Source organism: Vanessa atalanta, chromosome 29 (assembly GCF_905147765.1).
Source record: "Vanessa atalanta chromosome 29, ilVanAtal1.2, whole genome shotgun sequence".
In the NCBI taxonomy this organism is placed as follows: Eukaryota; Metazoa; Arthropoda; class Insecta; order Lepidoptera; family Nymphalidae; genus Vanessa; species Vanessa atalanta.
This window is the reverse complement of record NC_061899.1, coordinates 4,709,876-4,730,749: the sequence shown is the minus strand read 5'-3', so window position 1 is coordinate 4,730,749 and position 20,874 is coordinate 4,709,876. Positions and strand designations below refer to the sequence as shown.

Below are 20,874 nucleotides of genomic sequence, written 5' to 3'. Positions count from 1 at the left end.
TGCCCCTTTGATTAGTGGTGCAAAAAGCTCCATTAAAATTATAACACCTCACCTTATTGCCTCCACTGGTGACAGGAGGGCTGATTCGTTTTTTGCCCAGTGGATCGGAATTGCGATTCAACGTGGAAATGCTACTAGCATTTTTGCCACCATTCCACGCGGTCAAGATTTATACAGTAACTATTTTTATATATTTAGTGAGTTAATGTATTAATTATTTAATTTCTGTATATTATTATATTTCTGATAACTTTGCTACAGATATAGTCTGTTAAATATATTAGAATAAAGGTGAATATAAGTTTATTTCACAGCGTCGCGTCTGTCCCTACAATCTATTATTAAACAAAGATACGATCTGGAGTGTTTTTGCCAAACGGTCACTCGTGTAACGATTAATTATGAACAGTTTTTCATCTTTTGATCTCCGCCTTTATTATTTCAATTTTATTGTTTAATGTGTGACATTTTAAATGATGTTAATATCCTTTATTGTACTTAGTTTAACCTCTATCGTCTATTAGTTATATTGTACGGATTCTGCTGCGTTGGTCTAGTGGCTAGATATATTGCCGCAGATCCCGAAGTCCTAGTGCCAAACCTATGGTGGACTGATAATAAGTCGGGTTTGTGTATCAAAAAATTGTCAATATCAGCTCGGAGTTGCCAGTCCGTTGTGTGTCGGATTTGCCGGCATCGGATTATTAGAGAATATATATATTATACAGAAAATGTTCGACCGATTAAAATTTTACTGTTATATATACAAGATATTTTTTTCACAAAAAGCCTAAAATATAAGGAACAGCAAAAAAAATCGATTTTGATAAAAACAAAAACGATTTTATTGAATTTTTGGAAAATTAATATTTCTAAGCACAATTGTTAAAAAATAAATACTATTTGTTTTATTATACTATTCGATAATGTTGTCGGTAAGGATCGAATTATTGGATACAATATCTTAAGGAAACTGTTGAATTTTAATAAACGGAATCATTTAAAGTAATATGCCTTTGATTAATACTTTACCAGCCCTGCATATTTTTTCTAAACTAATTATTATTTGTACCTTAAATGAACTCAGACTGTAAAGATCTTACAAGCACTTTTTTACGGAAGTTTTTTGATGAAGTGGTGACCAAACGTGAATCTTAACCGATGATTCTAAGTTCAAACTCGGGGCAAACACCACTGAATCTTCATGTGAATTATTTGTATTTAAAATTGATCTCGTGTTCGTCAGTGTTGGGGAACATCCTGAGGAAACCTGCACGTGGTGGATCTGTCACATGTATCCACTAACCCGCAAGAGAATTATGGTAGAGTTAGCTCAAAAAGCTTCTCCTCAAAAAGGGAAAAAAGGTCTTTGCCCAGTAGTAGGACAATGAAAAGATGTTATTTGCAAAATTAGGTATCTCGATATGATTCAGAGCAAAATATATATTCGGTTAATACGATGGTGTAGTTAAGAAAGGAGTAGTAGTGTAAAAAACTTCATTAAAAGTATAACACCTCGCTTTATTGTCTGCACTGGTCACTGGTTTGTTTTTTACCCAGATTAGCTAGCATTTTTGCAACATTCCATGCGTTCAAGATTTATGCAGTTAATATGCTTAATTCATATTTGTATATATCTTAGAACTTAATCTTAATAATTCTATAGTTCATACATACATATATAATATACAATTAGATATCCGATTCACCGACAAACGATTGTCTCAGTGAAGTGCAAAGACAACTGCAACAAAGAGGGCATTGACCCTGTAGATCAAATAGATTGTGTTATATTCGCTCATAAGCGATATGCATATCGTCTTTGCCATGAAATATTATGAAAACTAAACAAAATTTGTCTAAAAATAAACCCTAGTGGAACTCCTTAAATTATTCTGATTATGATAATTTGACTTCATTAAATGTCGAGGGTTATCAAAAATGTGTAGATTATATACATACATAAAACAAATCTTTATGTGTATATAATGTACTTTAATTATTTTAATCAATTATGTATGGTAAACATTGTCGAATGCTTTGCAGAAATTCACAATGCATCTACAGATCTCCTTAATCAAATACATCCTGTGTTTAACAAGTAATTTGGCAACATTTGTTGAACTTAAATTTATTTGGGTTTATTTCGTTCTGCATAGATTAATTTATGACCCAAGCGTGTTATTTTGTTTCGTATTCTTCATTGATATATAAATTCCTTTGTCATTATTATTAACAAAAACCAGGATATAGTCGTTTCTGTTTGTGTATAGTCATGGATTTTGTTATATCGATGCTAGAATATAAAAGAGTTTTACGAAATATTAAACAAAATCTACGTCTTTTCGTCGTCCAAAGTCACAAGAACAGTTATAATGCAAAATAATTAATTAAAACCGAATCCTAACAGTATTTTTGTTAGAGACAAAATGAATGATGTAAATAATTTCCACTGCCAACGTTTAAAATAGTATCCAAGTGTTTTATTCCATAATATCGTTATGTTTTCTTATACATTTCAAAACATCACGATCGGTAGTTATTTATGCATCGAACTGTATGGCAACAGAAATGATACTTGATAATATATGTCGTGAAAAGTCTGCTGATAATTAAACTTATAAAGTAATTAGACAAGTAGCTTAAATGACGAAGCGCTTTGTGCCCAATGCACATAACCCAAAGTTAAAATATACTATCACTAATTACTGCACAAAGACATTAATTAAATTTTCTTTAATTATATATGATAAATGACGTTTGAAAAAGAGATTTCGTAATTTAGTATCACAGATAAAATAAATATTGTTACGAACTTTTATGTCATAAAAAACATCTAAAAATGTCTCTGAATTCTTTATCCAACGTAGATTGCACGCGTCACTAAAATTTAGCGCCAAACGTGAAAATTTATAATATATACTCACTTACCCGTTCAAAATCATTGTCCACTCACATATACACAATATAAACTATTTCTAGAACTTCACTATGAAAATCGCGTCGGCTATTTTTAAAATGGCGGGCGGTCCGCCCGGTGTCCCGCTAACGTCTGAGTAAGTTTTATGATCTCGTGAAAGTAAATCGGGATTCGGGAAATATAAAATTACTCTTGGAATAGTGATGTGAAAACGATTCGTGCGAACTACAAACAATATATTACTAAACATAAAACGATTCAACGAGTACTCTATTAGATAAGCCAACTTATTCAATTGTGCGAATATTTTAAAAAATATTCTTAAGTTAAGTTAAGAGGCGTTTCACAGGGTTCAGTTTTTGGTCCTTTTGACCTCCAAGAAAAGGCCGAACATAGGTTTGTTATTGGGCATAACACAAAATTTGCCATAGTTTATAAATTATCTTAGACAAATTTTTCGATTCATTTGTTTTTAATTGACGCGCCTGGGTAGTACCGCTCTGTATGCAGTGATGGTAAATGGCACCCTCTGATACCGTTATGCCTGTCCGTCTCCGCTCTCTACTTCCTTGTTTGTTCTTGGTGCGTATGCTACGGCCTTTGTGGCTAAATGTTACTATAATAATAAAAATACTTAGAATATATACTTCATGGTATGGCTTTGTGCGAGCCAGTCTGAGGAGTTACCAGTAGCTTCAGATATTCGACCACCAAACAGTCATACTTGGTATTGTTACGATTTAAATTGTGAGTGAGCCAGTGTGACTTAATTGGGTTTTGGCGATTAGGTAAATGATTAAGATTCCTTACAGCACCAATGAACATGCGGCGTTGACCACTCACCATGGCACTTTGCCCGTTCAACAATTAATTAAAAAAAAAAAAACTTCATTCATTTGGTATTTTTTTTATATACTTTCATTGCACGGAATATAAAAAATATTGTTACTAAATAATGGGAAGCGTATTCACTGTTTTATCTTTAGATTCTTAATTCTTGTGGTTTTGTTTATTTTTGTACAAGAACCTTAAATTGTTTTGGCACATACAAATGTAAAATTGTGATTGCCTCTTTTGCAATGAGTCCGACGAACTTTTCTGATGCGAAAAGTTTCGGCGCTGCTGCGTTATCGAATGTTCGATTCCTAATATTGTCGAAATGACGTCACTATGACTCTCCGTATATACAACTTTGATTTTTTTAATTTTTTTTAATAACATTAATTTAAAAATTGTGGTCAACTTGTCCGAAAAAAATAGGGTGTCCAACACCCCAAAAATGACGATATGAAGTCACTGTGATTCCTGGTACATAAAAGTTTCAATATTTTAAATTTGTTTGCTAAAGTTAATTTAAAAATTGTGGTCAAATTGTCTTATAAGTTCTACACTACAATTTTAAAACTAAAAGTCTCCGAATCTTGAAATAAGGACTGGATTAACTACGTCGGGTATATGCCGGGTACTCTCTTTACTCTTTCCTAACTTCAACCTAAATTTTAGCCTGCCCAGAGGCACCTTACAGGCTTGCCTGCACTATCTAATTGAGAATCTGCTCCTGGAAATACCCCGTCGATTACAAACGCAATGCATGGACTTAAATCGTAAACGAATTAATCCTGAACAACTACTAATTCCTTATCATCAACACATCAATATTTTAAGGAAAAAAACACATATTTTTAGAAACTGAAGTATTTTCCCTGTTTCGGTAAAAGATAACGCAACAGTCATAGATAACGGACAGTTAATACGTTTTAGTATCATATATTCCTTATGTCATATCTGTTATCATCAAAATATTTGAATTTGAACCATTTTCCTTCTATAATCTACTAGCCACCCGCCCACGGCTTTGTTCATTTAAACTCTTAGTTGACGCGGCACAAACATGGTCTCATAGCCAAATTTATACAATAATACATCTAAATCTTCCTGATAAAACACTCCACCAATAGCTGGAAACTATTTAAAAATCATATAAGTAGGTTTTGATCTCGTTCAGACAGACAGACGCGCCGGGGTTTTGTATAGTGATGTTTCCCACGTGTAATCTATTATCATATTTGTTTTTTAAATATAAAAATTTTCCTTTTGTAATCTCTGCTTCAAAGCCGGAGAGTTTGTTTGTATTGAAATTAACGCGTAATGATATTAGATATTTTATTTTATTAGTAAAATTTGTTTTAGTTCCGTGATGTTATGTTTGTTATCATACGGACAGTATTTGTGACTTTTGTGGACTAAATTAGCGTATAATAGGTTAAGGTCCACCAAGCCATTCTTTACCAAATAATTCTTGTACTTTTTATATCATATGGGTAATTAATCTTAGTCGATCATAACTGCCCATAGACGTTGTATCATTACACTTATTTATTGATTGACTAAATATCACCTGTTCGGAATATAGCATCTCAGACCTGAGAAAAGCAGCGAAAAAAATCTGCGAAACTTTTCTTTCATAATATGGTACAATTTGAACAATGGCATTATTTCTTCCGTAGCAAATGCACGACCATTTTGCGTATCTTCGGGAACTGAGATGTTATGTCCCTTGTGACTGTAGTTCATGATATTATCATTCAGGTTTCGCTTACGTTTTCTATCGAGTAATGCTCGACAAGATGCAAATAATCTAAATTGAGTATTCACGATTATAAAACACGAAAATCCGATCACCTCGTATCGCCTCCACCAAAAATAGAAAAGTCATAAATACTTTATGTCGATGTTCGGAACATCACTAAACGTTGTACATACGAACACCTGGCAATACACGGACTTCCCAGAATTAAACCTTTGTTTATTTTTAATCATTTAATGGTTTTTTTTCTGTATTTACTTCGTACGTTTGTTCAATCGTCAAAACACAGTTTAATAAATAAATTCATCATCAACTATTTCACATCAATCGGTGATTGACTTCATATAATTACGATCGAGCTTTATACTAGAGGGGGGGGGTCCAGGAGTTAGGTGCTGATCTTTTTTACCGTAGCCCATTTCTATATCGATATTAAGTTCAGTCCTATAAATGCAACACAGCTGAGTGGTCAGGTCTGTTCTTGTCGAGCTGAAAAATGGGAGTTTATTGCTTCAACACAAACACATGTTGACACATTTGGCGGAATTTATTTAGATCGACATATCTAAGTATAGCAACACTGTGTGTTGAGATAGGCTGTGGCCGAAATATGTAAGGGCAACATCATCATCATAAGATAAATTATAAAATCAAAATAAGCCCATAAAAAATCAGTAATGTTTGCTCGGATTCGAACTAGCTTCTCGCCTATCAAATCAAAACAAAATCCTGTATCATGATACACTAATTAAAGTAAGCATTACATTAAATTATTTATTGTCAGATTAAACATTACAACCGGTTCGGGAACGAAAATATCCTGACCTGAGAAGAACCAGCGGAAGAAACTTAGGGGGACTTTTTGACAGTTTATAATTACAAATCTAACATTACAATGTATTTTTTACTAAATGCATATGTATGTATACTTATTTTTGTCTGTCCGTCTGTTTGTTTATTCCGGCTAATCTTTGGAACGGCTAGACCGATTTTGACGGGACTTTCACTGGCAGATAGCTCATGTAATAAGGAGTAACTTATGCTACAAAAATAACTTTTTTGTTTAATTCAAACACCCACAAAACTAATATTCAATATAACAAAAACATAGCCAGGATTCGACCGTTTTATTCCAAAGGTCATCCATGAACTAACTGGTTGTTTTCTTTTTAATCTGGTAAAGGAGGAATATTGCATGATTTCTGTTAAGATTCTCGTGTCCAATCCACTGGGTCACTACGGCTTTTCATGAATATATCTCCAATCAAACCCACGAGCAAGGTTATTTTCTTCCTATTAAGATACAGTTGTTCAATTGTTTGATAAGCCAGATTATGCGGGCTTGCTATCTATACTATATTTATATCATTTGTAGGTATATATTATTATTATTAAACATTGACTCACTATGACCCAGTTGTTAGCACACTCGAATCAAGACCCGAAGGTTTTGAGTTCACTCAAACAAACACCATTAAATTCGCACGTGCTTAATTTGCCTACCAAGAAATACTTATGGAAGATTTTCTAAGAATCTGTAAAAAAAGAGCCGTCCTGTATTTACAATTTTGGAGTTCGAGGTCTCTTCGGGACGTTTTTAATAAAGTGGTCGTACTTATAGTTGCTCAGCAAAATATTTACACCAATATTATGTATAAGAATCAAAATCAAAATATACTTTATTCAAGTAGGCTTTTACAAGCACTTTTGAATCGTCATTTAACAAACTATTTAAAGTAAAGCTACCACCGGTTCGGAATGTAGATTCTACCGTGGAGAACCGGCAAGAAACTAAGAAACGGCGACAATCATTGTATAGACTCGAGGAGGAAAGGCAAACCAGTAACACCTGGTTTCCGACTCCGCAAAGTTCATACATCCTCCCTGGGACACGGTATATGTTTTATAAAATAAGATATTATCATTTTTAATTTGGCGTATTAAATATATTTAAAGCTTATGTGAAAAAACATGGATAACGCATATTACTCAATACAGTGGACTTATTTATTGATTTATAGGCAGGAAAATTACATATACTTTACTGACATACTCTGTAAATAAAACGTTTTAATACTTGAATAAAGATATTTAGTAATAACGTTGTTTTTATGATATAGATAGGCGGACGAGCAAATGATGGACAAACGATGGCCCACTGACGGTACGTGGTCACCATAGACATTGGCGCTGGTAGAAATAACCATTCCTTACATCACACCAATGCACCACCAACCTTGAGAGTTGATATGTTATGTCTCTTGTGCCTGTATTTATTCTCACCCTTTTAACCGGAACACAACAGTACTAAGTATTACTGTTTGGCGATAGAATGTCTGATGAGTTGGTAGTACCTACCCAGACGGCCTTAAAGCCCTACTAACAAGTATATGATACAAAAACTATTACTGATATACAATTGACGACCTCTGTGGTCGAGTTGTGTGTACACCGGTTTTCATGGGTACGCTACTCCGAGGTCCTGGGCTCGATTCCCGGCCGAGTCGATGTAGAAAAAGTTAATTAGTTTTCTATGTTGTCTTGGGTCTGGGTGTTTGTGGTACCGTCGTTAATTCTGATTTTCCATAACACATGTGCTTTAGCTACTTACATTGGGATCAGAGTAATGTATGTGATGTTGTCCAATATTTATATTTATTTAATTATTTATAATAACGATTGATTTTATATTATGACTGGCAATACAATGCCAATCCAATGATCTTCAAATTGAAATCAATGCACGGTCAAGGCTGTCATCGAGCACGTTCTGCTCATATCGAATGGCGCTTTTACAAGAATCTGTTTCCATAATAAACTCAAATGACGTGACGTTAATATAAAGAATATTTGATGGCAGAGTTTGATAATAAATTATAACTAATCAATTTCTAAATCAATAAATAATTTTTTATTTTTTTTCGGAATTGAAATAATTAATTTTTTTTTTTATCTACATAATTAAATAAAATTCAAAATAAAACATTAATCCGATTAGTAATATATGTTTTCTCCTGATTAAAAAAGATAATAACGATTAAATTATCCAATTAATACTAATTAATATTAATAATAAAATTCATTTGATTTTATTGCCTGCCTTTAATAAAATAATTTATAATTATAGATAGGCAATAAATAAATATTTAGCAAAATAAAAAAGACAGAGTTCTATTAATAAAATCAAATCGTTTTGCTAAACAAATAATGACGTCATGAGTAAGCATCGTTTGCCGTCATGGCATACAATGTACCTCGCGTCAACGCTTATAACGTCAAACATAAACCCCCTATTCCAACCATAAGAGGAAAAAAGTCAAATAAACAACATTTGATAGCAAATTGACGCGACATCATTGGTCGAGAGCTTGATTAATCTGTGATATTCACTAAGGATTAGCGAGAAACGGCGTTTTGAACGTCGACAAAACTTTGTAAGTAAAATTAAAGTTGAAATAAGTAGTTAAGTGTAATAGTGTTGTATTATAAATAAAGATATATCAATCATAAACTCTCAGTAGTGCACAATATAGCTGAGTTATTAGCAAAACGCATGAAATACGTAAATCTAAGGTTTGTTTATCTTTTTTCCTACTTCCATTTGTATAGGCTATAGATATAAATATCTATAATATATTTATAGATACTAATGGATATACGCCCACATGTGTTATACGTAGACGGTACAAATTTGAATATCAATTATTCACAAACGTAAATTCCTTATCGCGTAGTGATAAGTTATATTTTAAGATAACAATCCAGCAAAATAACGCGGTCGAGATTATAAATCACATTCGCATCTCGTAGTCCGGCAAAACAGGTGACTTTATCGAGACGTATGTAAGGAATTCATAATAAATTGTTTTACGACAATAACACGCGTTCGTACGAAGTTTTTTTGTGTGAAATAAATTTAATAAAAATAATGTAAGTACAGTTTTTTGTATTATTAATTGTGTAATGAGGATTATTTTATTTATATGTGAAGATGTTCTTTGAATGTAATGTTATCGATTTGTTTACGGACGCCGTGACCGTGAATGCTTTGTGTTTTTTTTGTTTCTGTTTGAACAACAACATAAAAGAGTAGGTATAATGTGTTAAATAAATTATTAAATATAAATAAGGACGATGAAAATCTATAAGGTGAAATGTTAAGAGGTAAAACGGGACTCCGCTGTCCGTCTGTCTGTCACCAGGCTGTATCTCATTAACAGTGATAGTTAGACAGTTAAAATTTATATCTATAATAACAAATACTACAACGGAATAAAATATATATTTAAGTGGGGCTCCCATGCAACAGACATGTGGTAACACTCGTGGGTTTTAAGGGTTTTATGAAAATAAAACACAGTCCAATAATTGGTACACTTGAATTTATAATATTCGGACAGCGTAACGTTGTGCCAGAATTATTTAAACGGCCGAATGTGCTCCTTTAGTGCGTCCTACCTTCTTTATACAGAGATAACCGGAAGTCAGTTTACGAACTAGTAAGGTTAAATCATTGTTCACAGCGTAATTTATTACTATGATGACTAACGAAATTATCAATAATGAATTATTGAAATAAGGTATTGGTAAATAAATCACTAGGATAAATAGTTTTGAGGATAGTTATTATATGCCACAACAGCTGGGCGCCTATGTACTACTTGTCAACACATGACTTTTTTGTGTCTTTAGAACAAATATTATTAAACCAAAATATATTCATTTCAGACTTACAAATCTATACATATAATAAAGGAGTGTCCGTTTGTAATATTAAAATAACCCATTTTTACTAAATGCATAAGTATACACGGTACATATACCAAAATAACATTTTTTACAATTTTCTATGCCTGTCTGTCTGTTTGTTCCGGCTAATCTCTGGATCGGCTGAACCGATTTCGACGGGACTTTCACTGGCAGATAGCGGATGTAATAAGTAGTATATATAGAATAAAAATAAAATCACGCTATAATATCCAAATAACTTAAATTCAAACAACGCGCACGAAGTCGCGGGCACAGCTAGTATATAATAATCTTAAAGCAGGGCAAATACTTTTCATTTATTTCACTTTTATTACATATATGACATTATAGTGGTTTAAAAATAAAAATGTACTTTGTTCAAGTAAGTTCGTATCAGTAGTTTAAAATGGTGTATTAATACATTGTATGTGAACCTACCATCTGTTCAAAATGCAGATTCTAACAAGAATAATCGACAAGAAACGCAGTAGTTAGTCTTTTTCTTCGTAAGTAGAAGTCGAGTGTATATGTAAAAAAAAATAATTCTCTAAAACTGTAGATGACAATTTTTATTTTGTGACTGAAAGAAAATGAGCAGGTTAAGAAAAATACAAATATGAATTCTTCTGATGGAATTAATTGATTAACTCTAAAGCGCTCTTCAAATTAGCCATGTCGAATACAAAATCAACGGTTTCAATTTTGTAGCTAAGAGTGCTCCTTCATGTGCCTAGAACGCCTAGTACACCGGAATACCCACTAAAAAACCAGCGGTACCCTCTCTGTCTCTTCCACGCTTTCGTATACTACAGTGACGGTCAGTAGTCATCCCTTTACATGCCTATGCAATGGTCCACCCACCGCAGACCATTCACATAAGACACCAGAGAAATTGACCATTCCATCGCATTGGCGTCCAACCGAGTTCTGTGATGCTGTTACGGTTATAGTATAGCAACTTTTGCTATCAAATATTTGTTTCGGATTGATATCAAATCGATTATTAGCATTAGCAGCCTGTAAATTTTCCCACTGTTGGGCTAAATGCCTCCTCTCCCTTTGAGTAGAAGGTTTGGAGCATATTCCACTACGCTGCTCCAATGCGGGTCGGCGGAATACACATGTGGCAGAATTTCGTTGAAATTAGACACATGCAGGTTTCCTCACGATGATTTCCTTCACCGCCGAGCACGAGATGAATTATAAACACAAATTAAGCACATGAAAATTCAGTGGTGTCTGCCTGGGTTTGAACCCGAAATCATCAAGATGCACGCGTTCTAACCACGGGGCCATCTCGGCTCTTTATCAAATATCAAATCAAAACAAAAAAAAATTAAATCAGATAATGGACTTATGCAGTAGCAAAATTCTGATTTATCGACTGCAACATTATCACCCGCAACAGATATTTGATACGAACAGTTGCTAAGCTATAACCGTAACATCACCACGGATACCATCAACTCTGCCTTGGACGATAAGGCGTTCAATGCAGTCAGCGTTACTTCTCGTGACGTCAAAGAATTTTGAAATAAGCGCGCGGACTGTAAATGAGATCTCATCTCTTCTGAATGCTGAGTTATTCGAGAATTGAGTTATTATTAAATATAGATTTACATTCGTAATAAATAATAATACAGTTACAATATTAAATTAACAAAGCTAGTAATCAATTGTTGAGTCTCTTGCCGGTAAAACCTAAAAAAAATCTAAAAAATGTAATCAAATTTATTCAAGTAAACCTCACAACGAAGCGTTTTTGAATCGTCAATATTAAAATACTACCACCGTTTCGGAACGCAGCCTCCAGCGAGAAGAAACGGCAAGAAACTCGCATAGTTGCTCTTTTCCAATAAACAGATTTACAATGCTGTTTTTTTACAATAATTAGTGTCCTGTGATGGAACCCGAGCCTAAATCCAGGCATTTTTTTTCTAAAAATTACAGTTTTAATGAATAATAAGACTTATTTATTAATTTACTCTTAATAAACTTTTTAAATTTCGTAAATGGTAAATTGGTTACATTTCCCGGTATCTTATTATATATGCGTAGCACTATATTAAGTAAAGTTACCACCGGTTCGGAATGTAGATTCTACCGAGAAGTACCGGCAAGAAACTCAGTATTTACTCAACATCTAAAAAGACAGTCATATTAGTTAAATAGATATTAGTTATATATGTATGTTATGTCTCCGGCCTGGAAGTCAAAAATCATTAACTCCACGCTTTTTTATCACCTAAATAATCTTGTATCGAATAATATGCCTTCTTTATTAATGTATTTTTTACAAATTATATAAATTTATGAAACGACAAAGTTAAAACTGTCTGCGGAATTTTGTTATATAAACGGATACCTTGCCCTAAGAATGATTTATTGACTTTACGGAGTCGTAGTAATCACTTGTTGAGTCTTGCCGGTAGAACCTACACTACGAACCGGAAGTAGCATATAATCTATACTATTATTATAAATGTGAAAGTAGCTCTGTCTGTCTGTCTTATCTGTCTGTCGCTCTTTCACTGCCAAACCAATGAACCGAATTTGGTGTAATTTGTTATGAAGCAAACTTGAACTCCAAGGAAGGACATACTCATTGGCCACTATTTTTGCCTAACACATGGCAACCAACCCCTTAAAATGCGAGTGAAGCCACGGGCGACAACTAGTTTAAATATAATGATGATACAAAAATGGTCGCAAGATAACCATGTTTATATTTAGTGCAAGCACCAATTTTCGTCTGCTTTATTTGTGTTTATAATTCATTTTAACCGCCGAACATGGTAACGGTAAACATCGTGAGGTGATCATTTGTGAAGCCGAGTGGAAAAGTTCCTTACTTACTTCTCTAAAATACTTAGTAGTTTGGCTTAGTGCAAGGTCATCTGAGTAGGTACCAACCAGCACCTAGAATTATAGAAAAAGACATTAGTATTGGTTCGTTCTGGTTCGAAGAGTGAGTGAGCCAGTGTAACTACAGGCACAAGGGACATAACATCTTAGCTCCCGAGGTTGGAGGCGCATTTCTGTAAGGAATGGTTAATATTTGATACAGCGCCAATGTCTAAGACTGTGGTGACCACTTACCACCAAGTGGTCCATTTGCATGTCCGCCTACCGATATTATAAAAAATCCCTAGCTAACAAGTACTATCATATAAATTGTTATTTTTTTTAATATAAGTCAACAAAATTGTATATATTACACTTAAATAATCCTCTCTGTTACAGATTGATCGTAGGATGCCTTGGCAGAGACCAGAAAATGTGCCATTGGGCAAAGTGTGGGGACGATTCCAAGGAAAGGAAAGAAATGGTGTCCCCGGATTAATGTAAGTTTTATTTTAACAATACAATGAAAATTTAAATTAGCTTAAGGACGACTAAATAAGCTTATTAAACCTCTGAGTATGGGCGTGCGGATCCAAACACAAAAGTGAATTTTTCATTTTTCAAGATATTTGATCCGTCTAAAATGTTCGAATATAAAGTATTTTGATTATACTTTTTAATTACATTAATTTAAAAACTAGCTTGGCCTGTCATTAGACAAGAACTACTAGGAAGTTAAGAGCGGATTTGATACGTTGCGTAAGGCAGATAAAAGCACCAAGTTTTTTTTTTAAAGATGTCTAAGATTTGATAGTAAAATTAAGTCAATTATGTTTCGATGTGCATTGGACAGACGTGAGTACGTGAGTTCGAAAACTATTAAAAATGGCCTATCTCTTTCTAATTTCAACGAAATTCTGCTACATGTGAATTCTATCAACCCGCATTGGAGCAGCGTGGTGGAATATGCTCCAAACTTTACCCTCAAAGGGAGAGGAGGCCTTAGCCCAGCAGTGGGAAGTTTACAGACTGTTAATGAAAATGAATGAATAAAATGAACCAAGTTTTCCCGCCTCTGCGTGTTTGAGCCTACTCGGCGTTTACGGAGATCTATCCCTGTAAAAGATTGCGTTAAACGCTCATTCAAGTCAATATATCGAGTTAATATTTTTGTTTCGACGGCAAAAGAATCAATAAAATAATCGTAATTTTATTTTGATATGAAATATCCATTAGCACGCTTTTGGAACAAGATATATTGCTATCATGCTATGCTGTCATGCTGCTCCACCGAAGCTCTTTATTACTATATTTATTTCCTTACTATATGTGGCGAGTATACTACATGTAATATTTAAATCAAATCAAATTAAAATAATATTTATTGTACACCAGTAAACACATAATTTAATCACGCTTAAGAAAGATGCACAAGAGGCGGGATATCGCTAAAACAGCGATCTCTTCCAGGCAACCTTAAGGTAGAGGAAAGAAACAGATGTAGAAAGAGGTAGAGGTGTACAAGGCAGATTTAAACATAATATATGACATAACGTTACAATGAAATAATAATATATTTAAAATAAAATAATCTACAGTACCTGATATCTAACAGGCATACATGTATATGTATGTATCTAATCAGATATAAGTTATATATAAAATTCTCGCTAAAATATACAACAATAACAAGCAAGATAGTATTGTTTGAGGATACACATATCAAAATATTCTTTATTAAAATACGTTTAAATCGTAATGTTATCGTGTTGAATTCAGTGGCGTAGCTTTCGTAGGGCCAGGTGGTGCAGTGCACCAGGGCCCCGAAGCTCAGGAGGCTCTCTAACCTAAGCTTTTAAGAGCTTTAAATAGAGATGACGTATGGATTTAGCCTACTAATGATAAGTTCAATTTACTGTATCCTATTCTTATTCCTATCTATAATTTTGAAGGGCAATATAAGTTAAAGAGGGGTTGAGGGCGCGATTCTTTATCTATGCACCGGGGGCCTTGCCCACCTAGCTACGCCAATGGTTGAATTAAATTTAAAGCTATCACCGGGACTTAGATTCTACCGAGGAGTACCGGAAATAAGCTCAGTAGTTATTTTCCACCACTTTAATTACAGAGTTTTATGTCAATCAAGTTCAATTCAATTTATTATTCCTCCCGGAAACAAACGAATGTGAACTTCACGCGTTTTTATCATGAATTTAATCTTGTATTGAGTAACGTGTCTTATTTATCAATATTTTATTGATATCAGCTGTTAATATTTTAATAGGCCAAGTCGAAAATAACAGTGGAATCTTATCATAGAGACGAATACCGTGCCGTGCTGGATTGACTTTGTGAAGCGTGAATCTATATCCTGTTCAAGTTAGCTTGATCTCTTTGACAGACGGGCTAGTGATGAGAGACAGAAAATATAACATATATAACAGTCGATGGTTTTTTTCTTAAAAGAATTATACCAGCTAAAGAGACCCCAACCAAAAGGAACCCCGTTCGTAACAATAACTTAACAATGATCTTTAATAAGGATTTTTGTAATCGATATTTGTAGCAGTTACTGCCTGTTATTCCGTCCCTACCGTCCGATAGATGTAACATTATACAAGCGTCTATTATTTTCATTGTTTCTATTTAAATTTTACTTTGAAGCAATTATATATAATAGAAAAAGTCTTAAAATTTTCGGATAACGCTTGAATCTTTAGGAAGTTTTGTATTATACCTATGTTATTTTTTTTTTTATATTTTTACAATTATTAAATTAAGAAAATAATTTGTTCGTCATTGCAAAGTTATGTCGATCAGAAAAATTTACATCTATCAAAAAGATCAAGCTATCTTGTACAGGATATAGGTGATATAATTTTACCCTTACTCCTCACGTCTATACAAGATCGTCTGGAAATAATTACTTATTTTAGTAATTAAACTTAGCTTTGCCGGCAATTAAACTTAGGTATGCCGGACATCATACAAATTTTATTGTTTTCTATCATTATATATTTTTTTAAATTCTTTTTTGGATTAATTTACATATTTGTTTCGTTTTTATCATCAGGTACCAAATCCGCGACATGGATGACCATTACAAACAACAATGCTTAGATTTGATGCAGGAGACATTCTTACGGGACGAGCCTTTATGTCAAGTTTTAGGTAATTTATACTGATACTATATAATATGCTAAAGGAACTCTGTATGTCTGTCTGTCTGTCTGTCTGCCTGTCTGTCTGTCACTACCAATCCAATGAACCGAATTTGTCGAAATTTGGTATGAAGCAAAACTTGAACTCAAAGTAAGGACATACAAGGCTACTTTTTTGCCTAACACGTGACAACCAATCCCTAAAACGCGAGCGTTGCCGCGGGCAACAACTAGTTAACTATAATTACGGCATCCTCCCATCATATATCTCTCTCTAACCCTTTGCTGTTCTGAAAAATTTAATAGATATTAATCAAAGACAATGAGATCGAAACAAAGACGACTTAACTGCTATTAACTAATTGTTCTATTTCTTTAATTAATAAACATATTAATTATCTCTCTATCTTATGACGACCTCCGTGGTTGAGTAGCGTGTACACCGGGTTTCATTGGTATGCCACTCGAAATCCCGGTTTGGTTTCCGCGCCGACTCGATGTAGAAAAAGTTCATTAGTTTTCTATGTTGTCTTGGGTCTGGGTGTTTGTGGTACCTTCGTTACTTCTGATTTCCATAACACAAGTGCTTTAGCTACTTACATTGGGACCAGAGTAATGTATGTGATGTTGTCCAATATTTATTTATTATTTATCTCTACAGATTTGAAAGGTGATCCAGATTCAATTGAAACCATTCGAAATAATTGGACGGAAATGTTAAATCAGAAAACGTCAATAGCTTGTTTTACAGAAGAGAATGGCGAACCAAAGGAATTAGTTGGTTTTAATATACTCACAATTTATAGTAAAGATGATGAAAAAGAAGACATCGAAAAGGTACCAAACACTATTATAAATAAGTCATAAGGAGTTAACTAGATAGTATTTTTCTTGATACTTAAGGATTATGATTTGGTTTTATAGTATATGTAGGTATATTGACCACCCAACGATAAGTCATCTGTGGTCACCACCATCCATTGACATTTTATCACCAATGCGCCTCCAACCTTGGGAACTAAGACGATATGTCCCTTTTGCCTGTAACTCAGGCTCATCTTTCAAACCGAAATGCAAAAATACAAAGTTCTGATATTAGGCGAAAGAATATCAGATGAGAGTGTGGTACTTACCCAGTCAGGCTCACGGTTAAAAATCATTTATAAAAAATGTATATTATTATTTTCATTCAGTATGACATTATTTTGTAATAACTGTTTGTGCTACTACGGAAGATATTGTCTGAAATCTACCTCGATCTAAGTTTCTAAATATCTCACCAATGATAAGATCAAGGTAACTTTCCGAAAAAAGCTCAGTACAGTTTTCTAATCAGAAGTATACCAGCAGTGGCGTAGCTATCGTAGGGCGAGGTGGTGCAGTGCACCAGGGCCCCTGAGCCCCTGGGGGCCCTCTAACCTAAGCTATGAAAAGAGCTTTGAATAGAGATGAAGTATGGATTTAACTTACTCATGATATGTTCAACTCACTGTATCCTGTATACCATTCTTATTGCTATCTATAATTTTGAATGCCAATATACGTTAAAGAGGGGGCGAGGGCCTGATTCTTTTTCTATGCACCGGGGCCCTTACCCACCTAGCTACGCCACTGTATACCAGATCTTACTATGGGTATATGGTATTACATATTTGTATTTTAGGACTCCTTGACTCTAGACTTGTCTGGCTAGTCATCAAGTCATTTTGAATATGAATCGTCACTTTTAAACTATATTCCAGTACTATCTTGTCAGTTGCCGTTATAATACTCATTCTCTTTTTCTCAATTCTTCTTCGCTGTCATCGAGAACTGAACATGTGTCGTTGTAGGTAAAAGGAGACCCATGGAGAAAGATTTTAAAAACTTTAATACATGCTGAGAATCTTGTGGATGTTTATTCGAAGTACGATGTGGATAAATATTTATCATCAAGTGGATTGACTGTGTTACCTGGACACAGAGGACAGAACATAGGTGCGAGGTTGATAGAAGCCAGGTAAATATTGACCATTTTGTAAATCTGGGACAAAAAGAACAAATGGGCCCATGACTAGTAGCCCCATAGACATTGGCACTATATTAATTGGAAACCATGTCTGTCACCAATATCGCTTCATTAAACATACAATCATGAACACCGCGATTGCTTACAGCATGCTTAGTGGTGAAACTAATATTCTTGGGCGTATTGGCAAAGATAGTCAATACTCCCAAAAATATTTGTTTAGTTTTTAACAATGATATAAGTATTTCGTGAACTTCAGTTCTCGACACTGTCGTGTGACATTTGGTTACAAGAATAAGACATTTTGGCTTTTTGGACAAAAATGAGAACATTTTTGCTTAAATACGAATTATATTTGGGACCGTCACTTCATCAACATTCCCGAGACTCCAAACCTTTAAATTCAGCAACATGCCGACGGTAACATCTTCAATACCAATTAGTAATTTACATTTTCAGGGAGCAACTCTGCAAGGAGTATGGAATAAAAGCCGCGTGCACGGTGTTCACGGCGAAAACATCACAAATATTAGCTGCAAAATGCGGTTACGAAGTTTTGGCCACTTTACAATACTCCGAAATGTTAAAAGAAGGCATCGATTTGACGGGATGCAGTTGTTCTGAAGCTAAAGTTATGGGAATCAAGTTTAAGTGATAACAACTTAGTCTAGAGCATAGAGTTAAGGACAACTATATGTAACTTCACCTGAAAGTGTACCAAAATGTATTAAATATGGATGCCAATAAACTGGAAGGGCGCAACAGTACCTTGAGCGTACCTGATTGGGATTTATGAATTAGATTAAAAATATAATTTGAGAATAGCTTTGAAAACTTTCTCTGGTTAATTCTGTTTTACTCATCCGATTATGAGCGCGTTCCTTCTATTATTTATATGTCTAGATAGATTGTCAAAGCTGAGAATGTATCGAAACAAATAGTGCCCAATAGTTAACAAATACACGCACACTAGTAAAGTAGAATGACGTTTGACGTATCAAGCGTAGCTGTCACGCACACCAAGATTATATAGTTGGCATGTTCGTTTTAGTTCTTTTGTAGTGCGACAATCTATCTAGACGAATCTAAGGCGCGTTCCTTAAAATTTAATCGTCTAACTGCAGCATCGCCATCTTGATTAAAAACATTTTGTAGGACAATTTTTATATACAAAGTTTCTTCTTAACTCTACATTTAATATTTTAGAGAAAATATATACCACTACGATTGGTTATTTTCTATGAAGCGCAACCAAAGTAATATTTTTATGTTATTATTTAAAATATTTAGTATTAATATTGTTATGTAATTTAATATCTTAAAAAATTGTTTTTTTATAACCGATTTCTATCTACTATAGAAAAATGCAACAGTGTAAATAAATATAATAAATCGTTTCGAATAAGATTGTCCCTAAAAAAATATAGTAGAAGTTATTTTGTATTATCTGTGACCTTTGGTTTTTTTTTCGTTTACGTTGTTAAAACCCGTAAATTGAGATTTGCTCATAAAAAACATGCTACTAAATCGACTATGCTATCCAACTTAAAGAATGTGTTTGCAATAAATAGCTCATTTTCAAATAAGAACAAAGTTAAATCCTTGTTACACCTAAATTTCAAACTTCATATCAAATTCGGTTTGACAGTGAAAGCGTATCAAACAGACAGATACTTTCGCATTTGTAATTTTAATATAGATTGCATTGTTTCACTACTAATTACACTGTATATATACTTAATTTATTATTAGTGTTTATATTTATTTATTTATTTATTTAATATTTGGGAAACAAACAGATATAAAATATAATCTAATTACATAATACAATTTAAATCACATTATCCAGCGAAGTTTCCACCGATTGATAAAACATAAAATGCACTCAAATATTTTAACACATTAAGAGAAAAATTATTGGACAATATTAAAAATATATAATTAAGTTAATTTAAGATTGTTACAAATATTATCTTTAAATTGAATCAAAGATAAATGAAATATAACAATGTTCCCAAAATGCTTATTATATTGCTTATAATATAACATAATAATTTAGCTTAGTACTCTAACATAGCATGGCGTACTGTCATTTGTCAAAAAATTATCAAAGACAATTTTAAACATTCAAAATTTTGCTACTTTTTTACTAATTGTTATATTCCTAATAATCCCCTAGCATTCGCTTTACCATTGAGTATTTTCGGTAGTAAAAAATGATTTATGAAATTTGATAAAAATTTCAATTTATGTAGAAATATACTTAAGTTTTCTGATTTAGAATCATAAAAGCACGTTATTGTTTTATAATATTCAAATTAAAAGTGTCAATTTTTCATCTGTATATCACGTGACCTAAAACTCGAGCTGCCATGGCGTGACGTCATATGGGCAAAATCTGTCAGTTCAGTGTAAACAGCTAGGTACATATCTATCAACTTTCATAGTAATTGTAGGTTATGTTACCGTCAATTTTATTTATACATATACAGGAAGAAGGGCAAAATATTATTAGATTTTAATAAGGCCGTTGGAGATGATCCTCACATAAATACAATCGACTTTTAATTATTTGTACAAACAGACATTATACACCAACGATAAC

General features: G+C 33.4%; 2 protein-coding genes across 10 annotated transcripts in view; one reads left to right on the top strand and one right to left on the bottom strand.

Annotated features, from left to right (window-relative positions):
- Positions 1-3,064, bottom strand: part of LOC125074978 (tau-tubulin kinase homolog Asator) — a 76,321-nt gene extending 73,257 nt beyond the window's left edge. For 5 of the 7 annotated variants that reach the window (XM_047686470.1, XM_047686472.1, XM_047686471.1 and 2 more), the window contains exon 1: positions 2,932-3,063. Coding sequence is in view for 1 of the 7 variants with exons in the window: in XM_047686474.1 (XP_047542430.1) it covers positions 2,932-2,945 (14 nt within the window). In the remaining 6 variants the exon portion in view is untranslated. Of the gene's footprint in view, positions 1-2,931 lie in introns of all 7 variants that reach the window. The other 2 variants (XM_047686474.1, XM_047686477.1) reach the window with 2 other exon arrangements.
- A 5,840-nt stretch (positions 3,065-8,904) lies between these two features.
- LOC125075008 lies at positions 8,905-19,631 on the top strand. Of its 3 annotated transcripts, none has more exons than XM_047686548.1 (6): positions 8,905-8,941; positions 13,500-13,600; positions 16,174-16,271; positions 16,923-17,098; positions 18,094-18,260; positions 18,729-19,631. In XM_047686548.1, exons 2-6 carry the CDS (start codon positions 13,512-13,514, stop codon positions 18,922-18,924), a joined length of 726 nt encoding a protein of 241 aa, XP_047542504.1. In that variant the 5' UTR covers positions 8,905-8,941; positions 13,500-13,511; the 3' UTR covers positions 18,925-19,631. The 3 variants fall into 3 exon arrangements, with proteins under 3 accessions (XP_047542504.1, XP_047542505.1, XP_047542503.1); XM_047686549.1 differs by lacking the exon at positions 8,905-8,941 and adding an exon at positions 9,072-9,080; XM_047686547.1 differs by lacking the exon at positions 8,905-8,941 and adding an exon at positions 9,312-9,437.
- Positions 19,632-20,874: the final 1,243 nt, after the last annotated feature.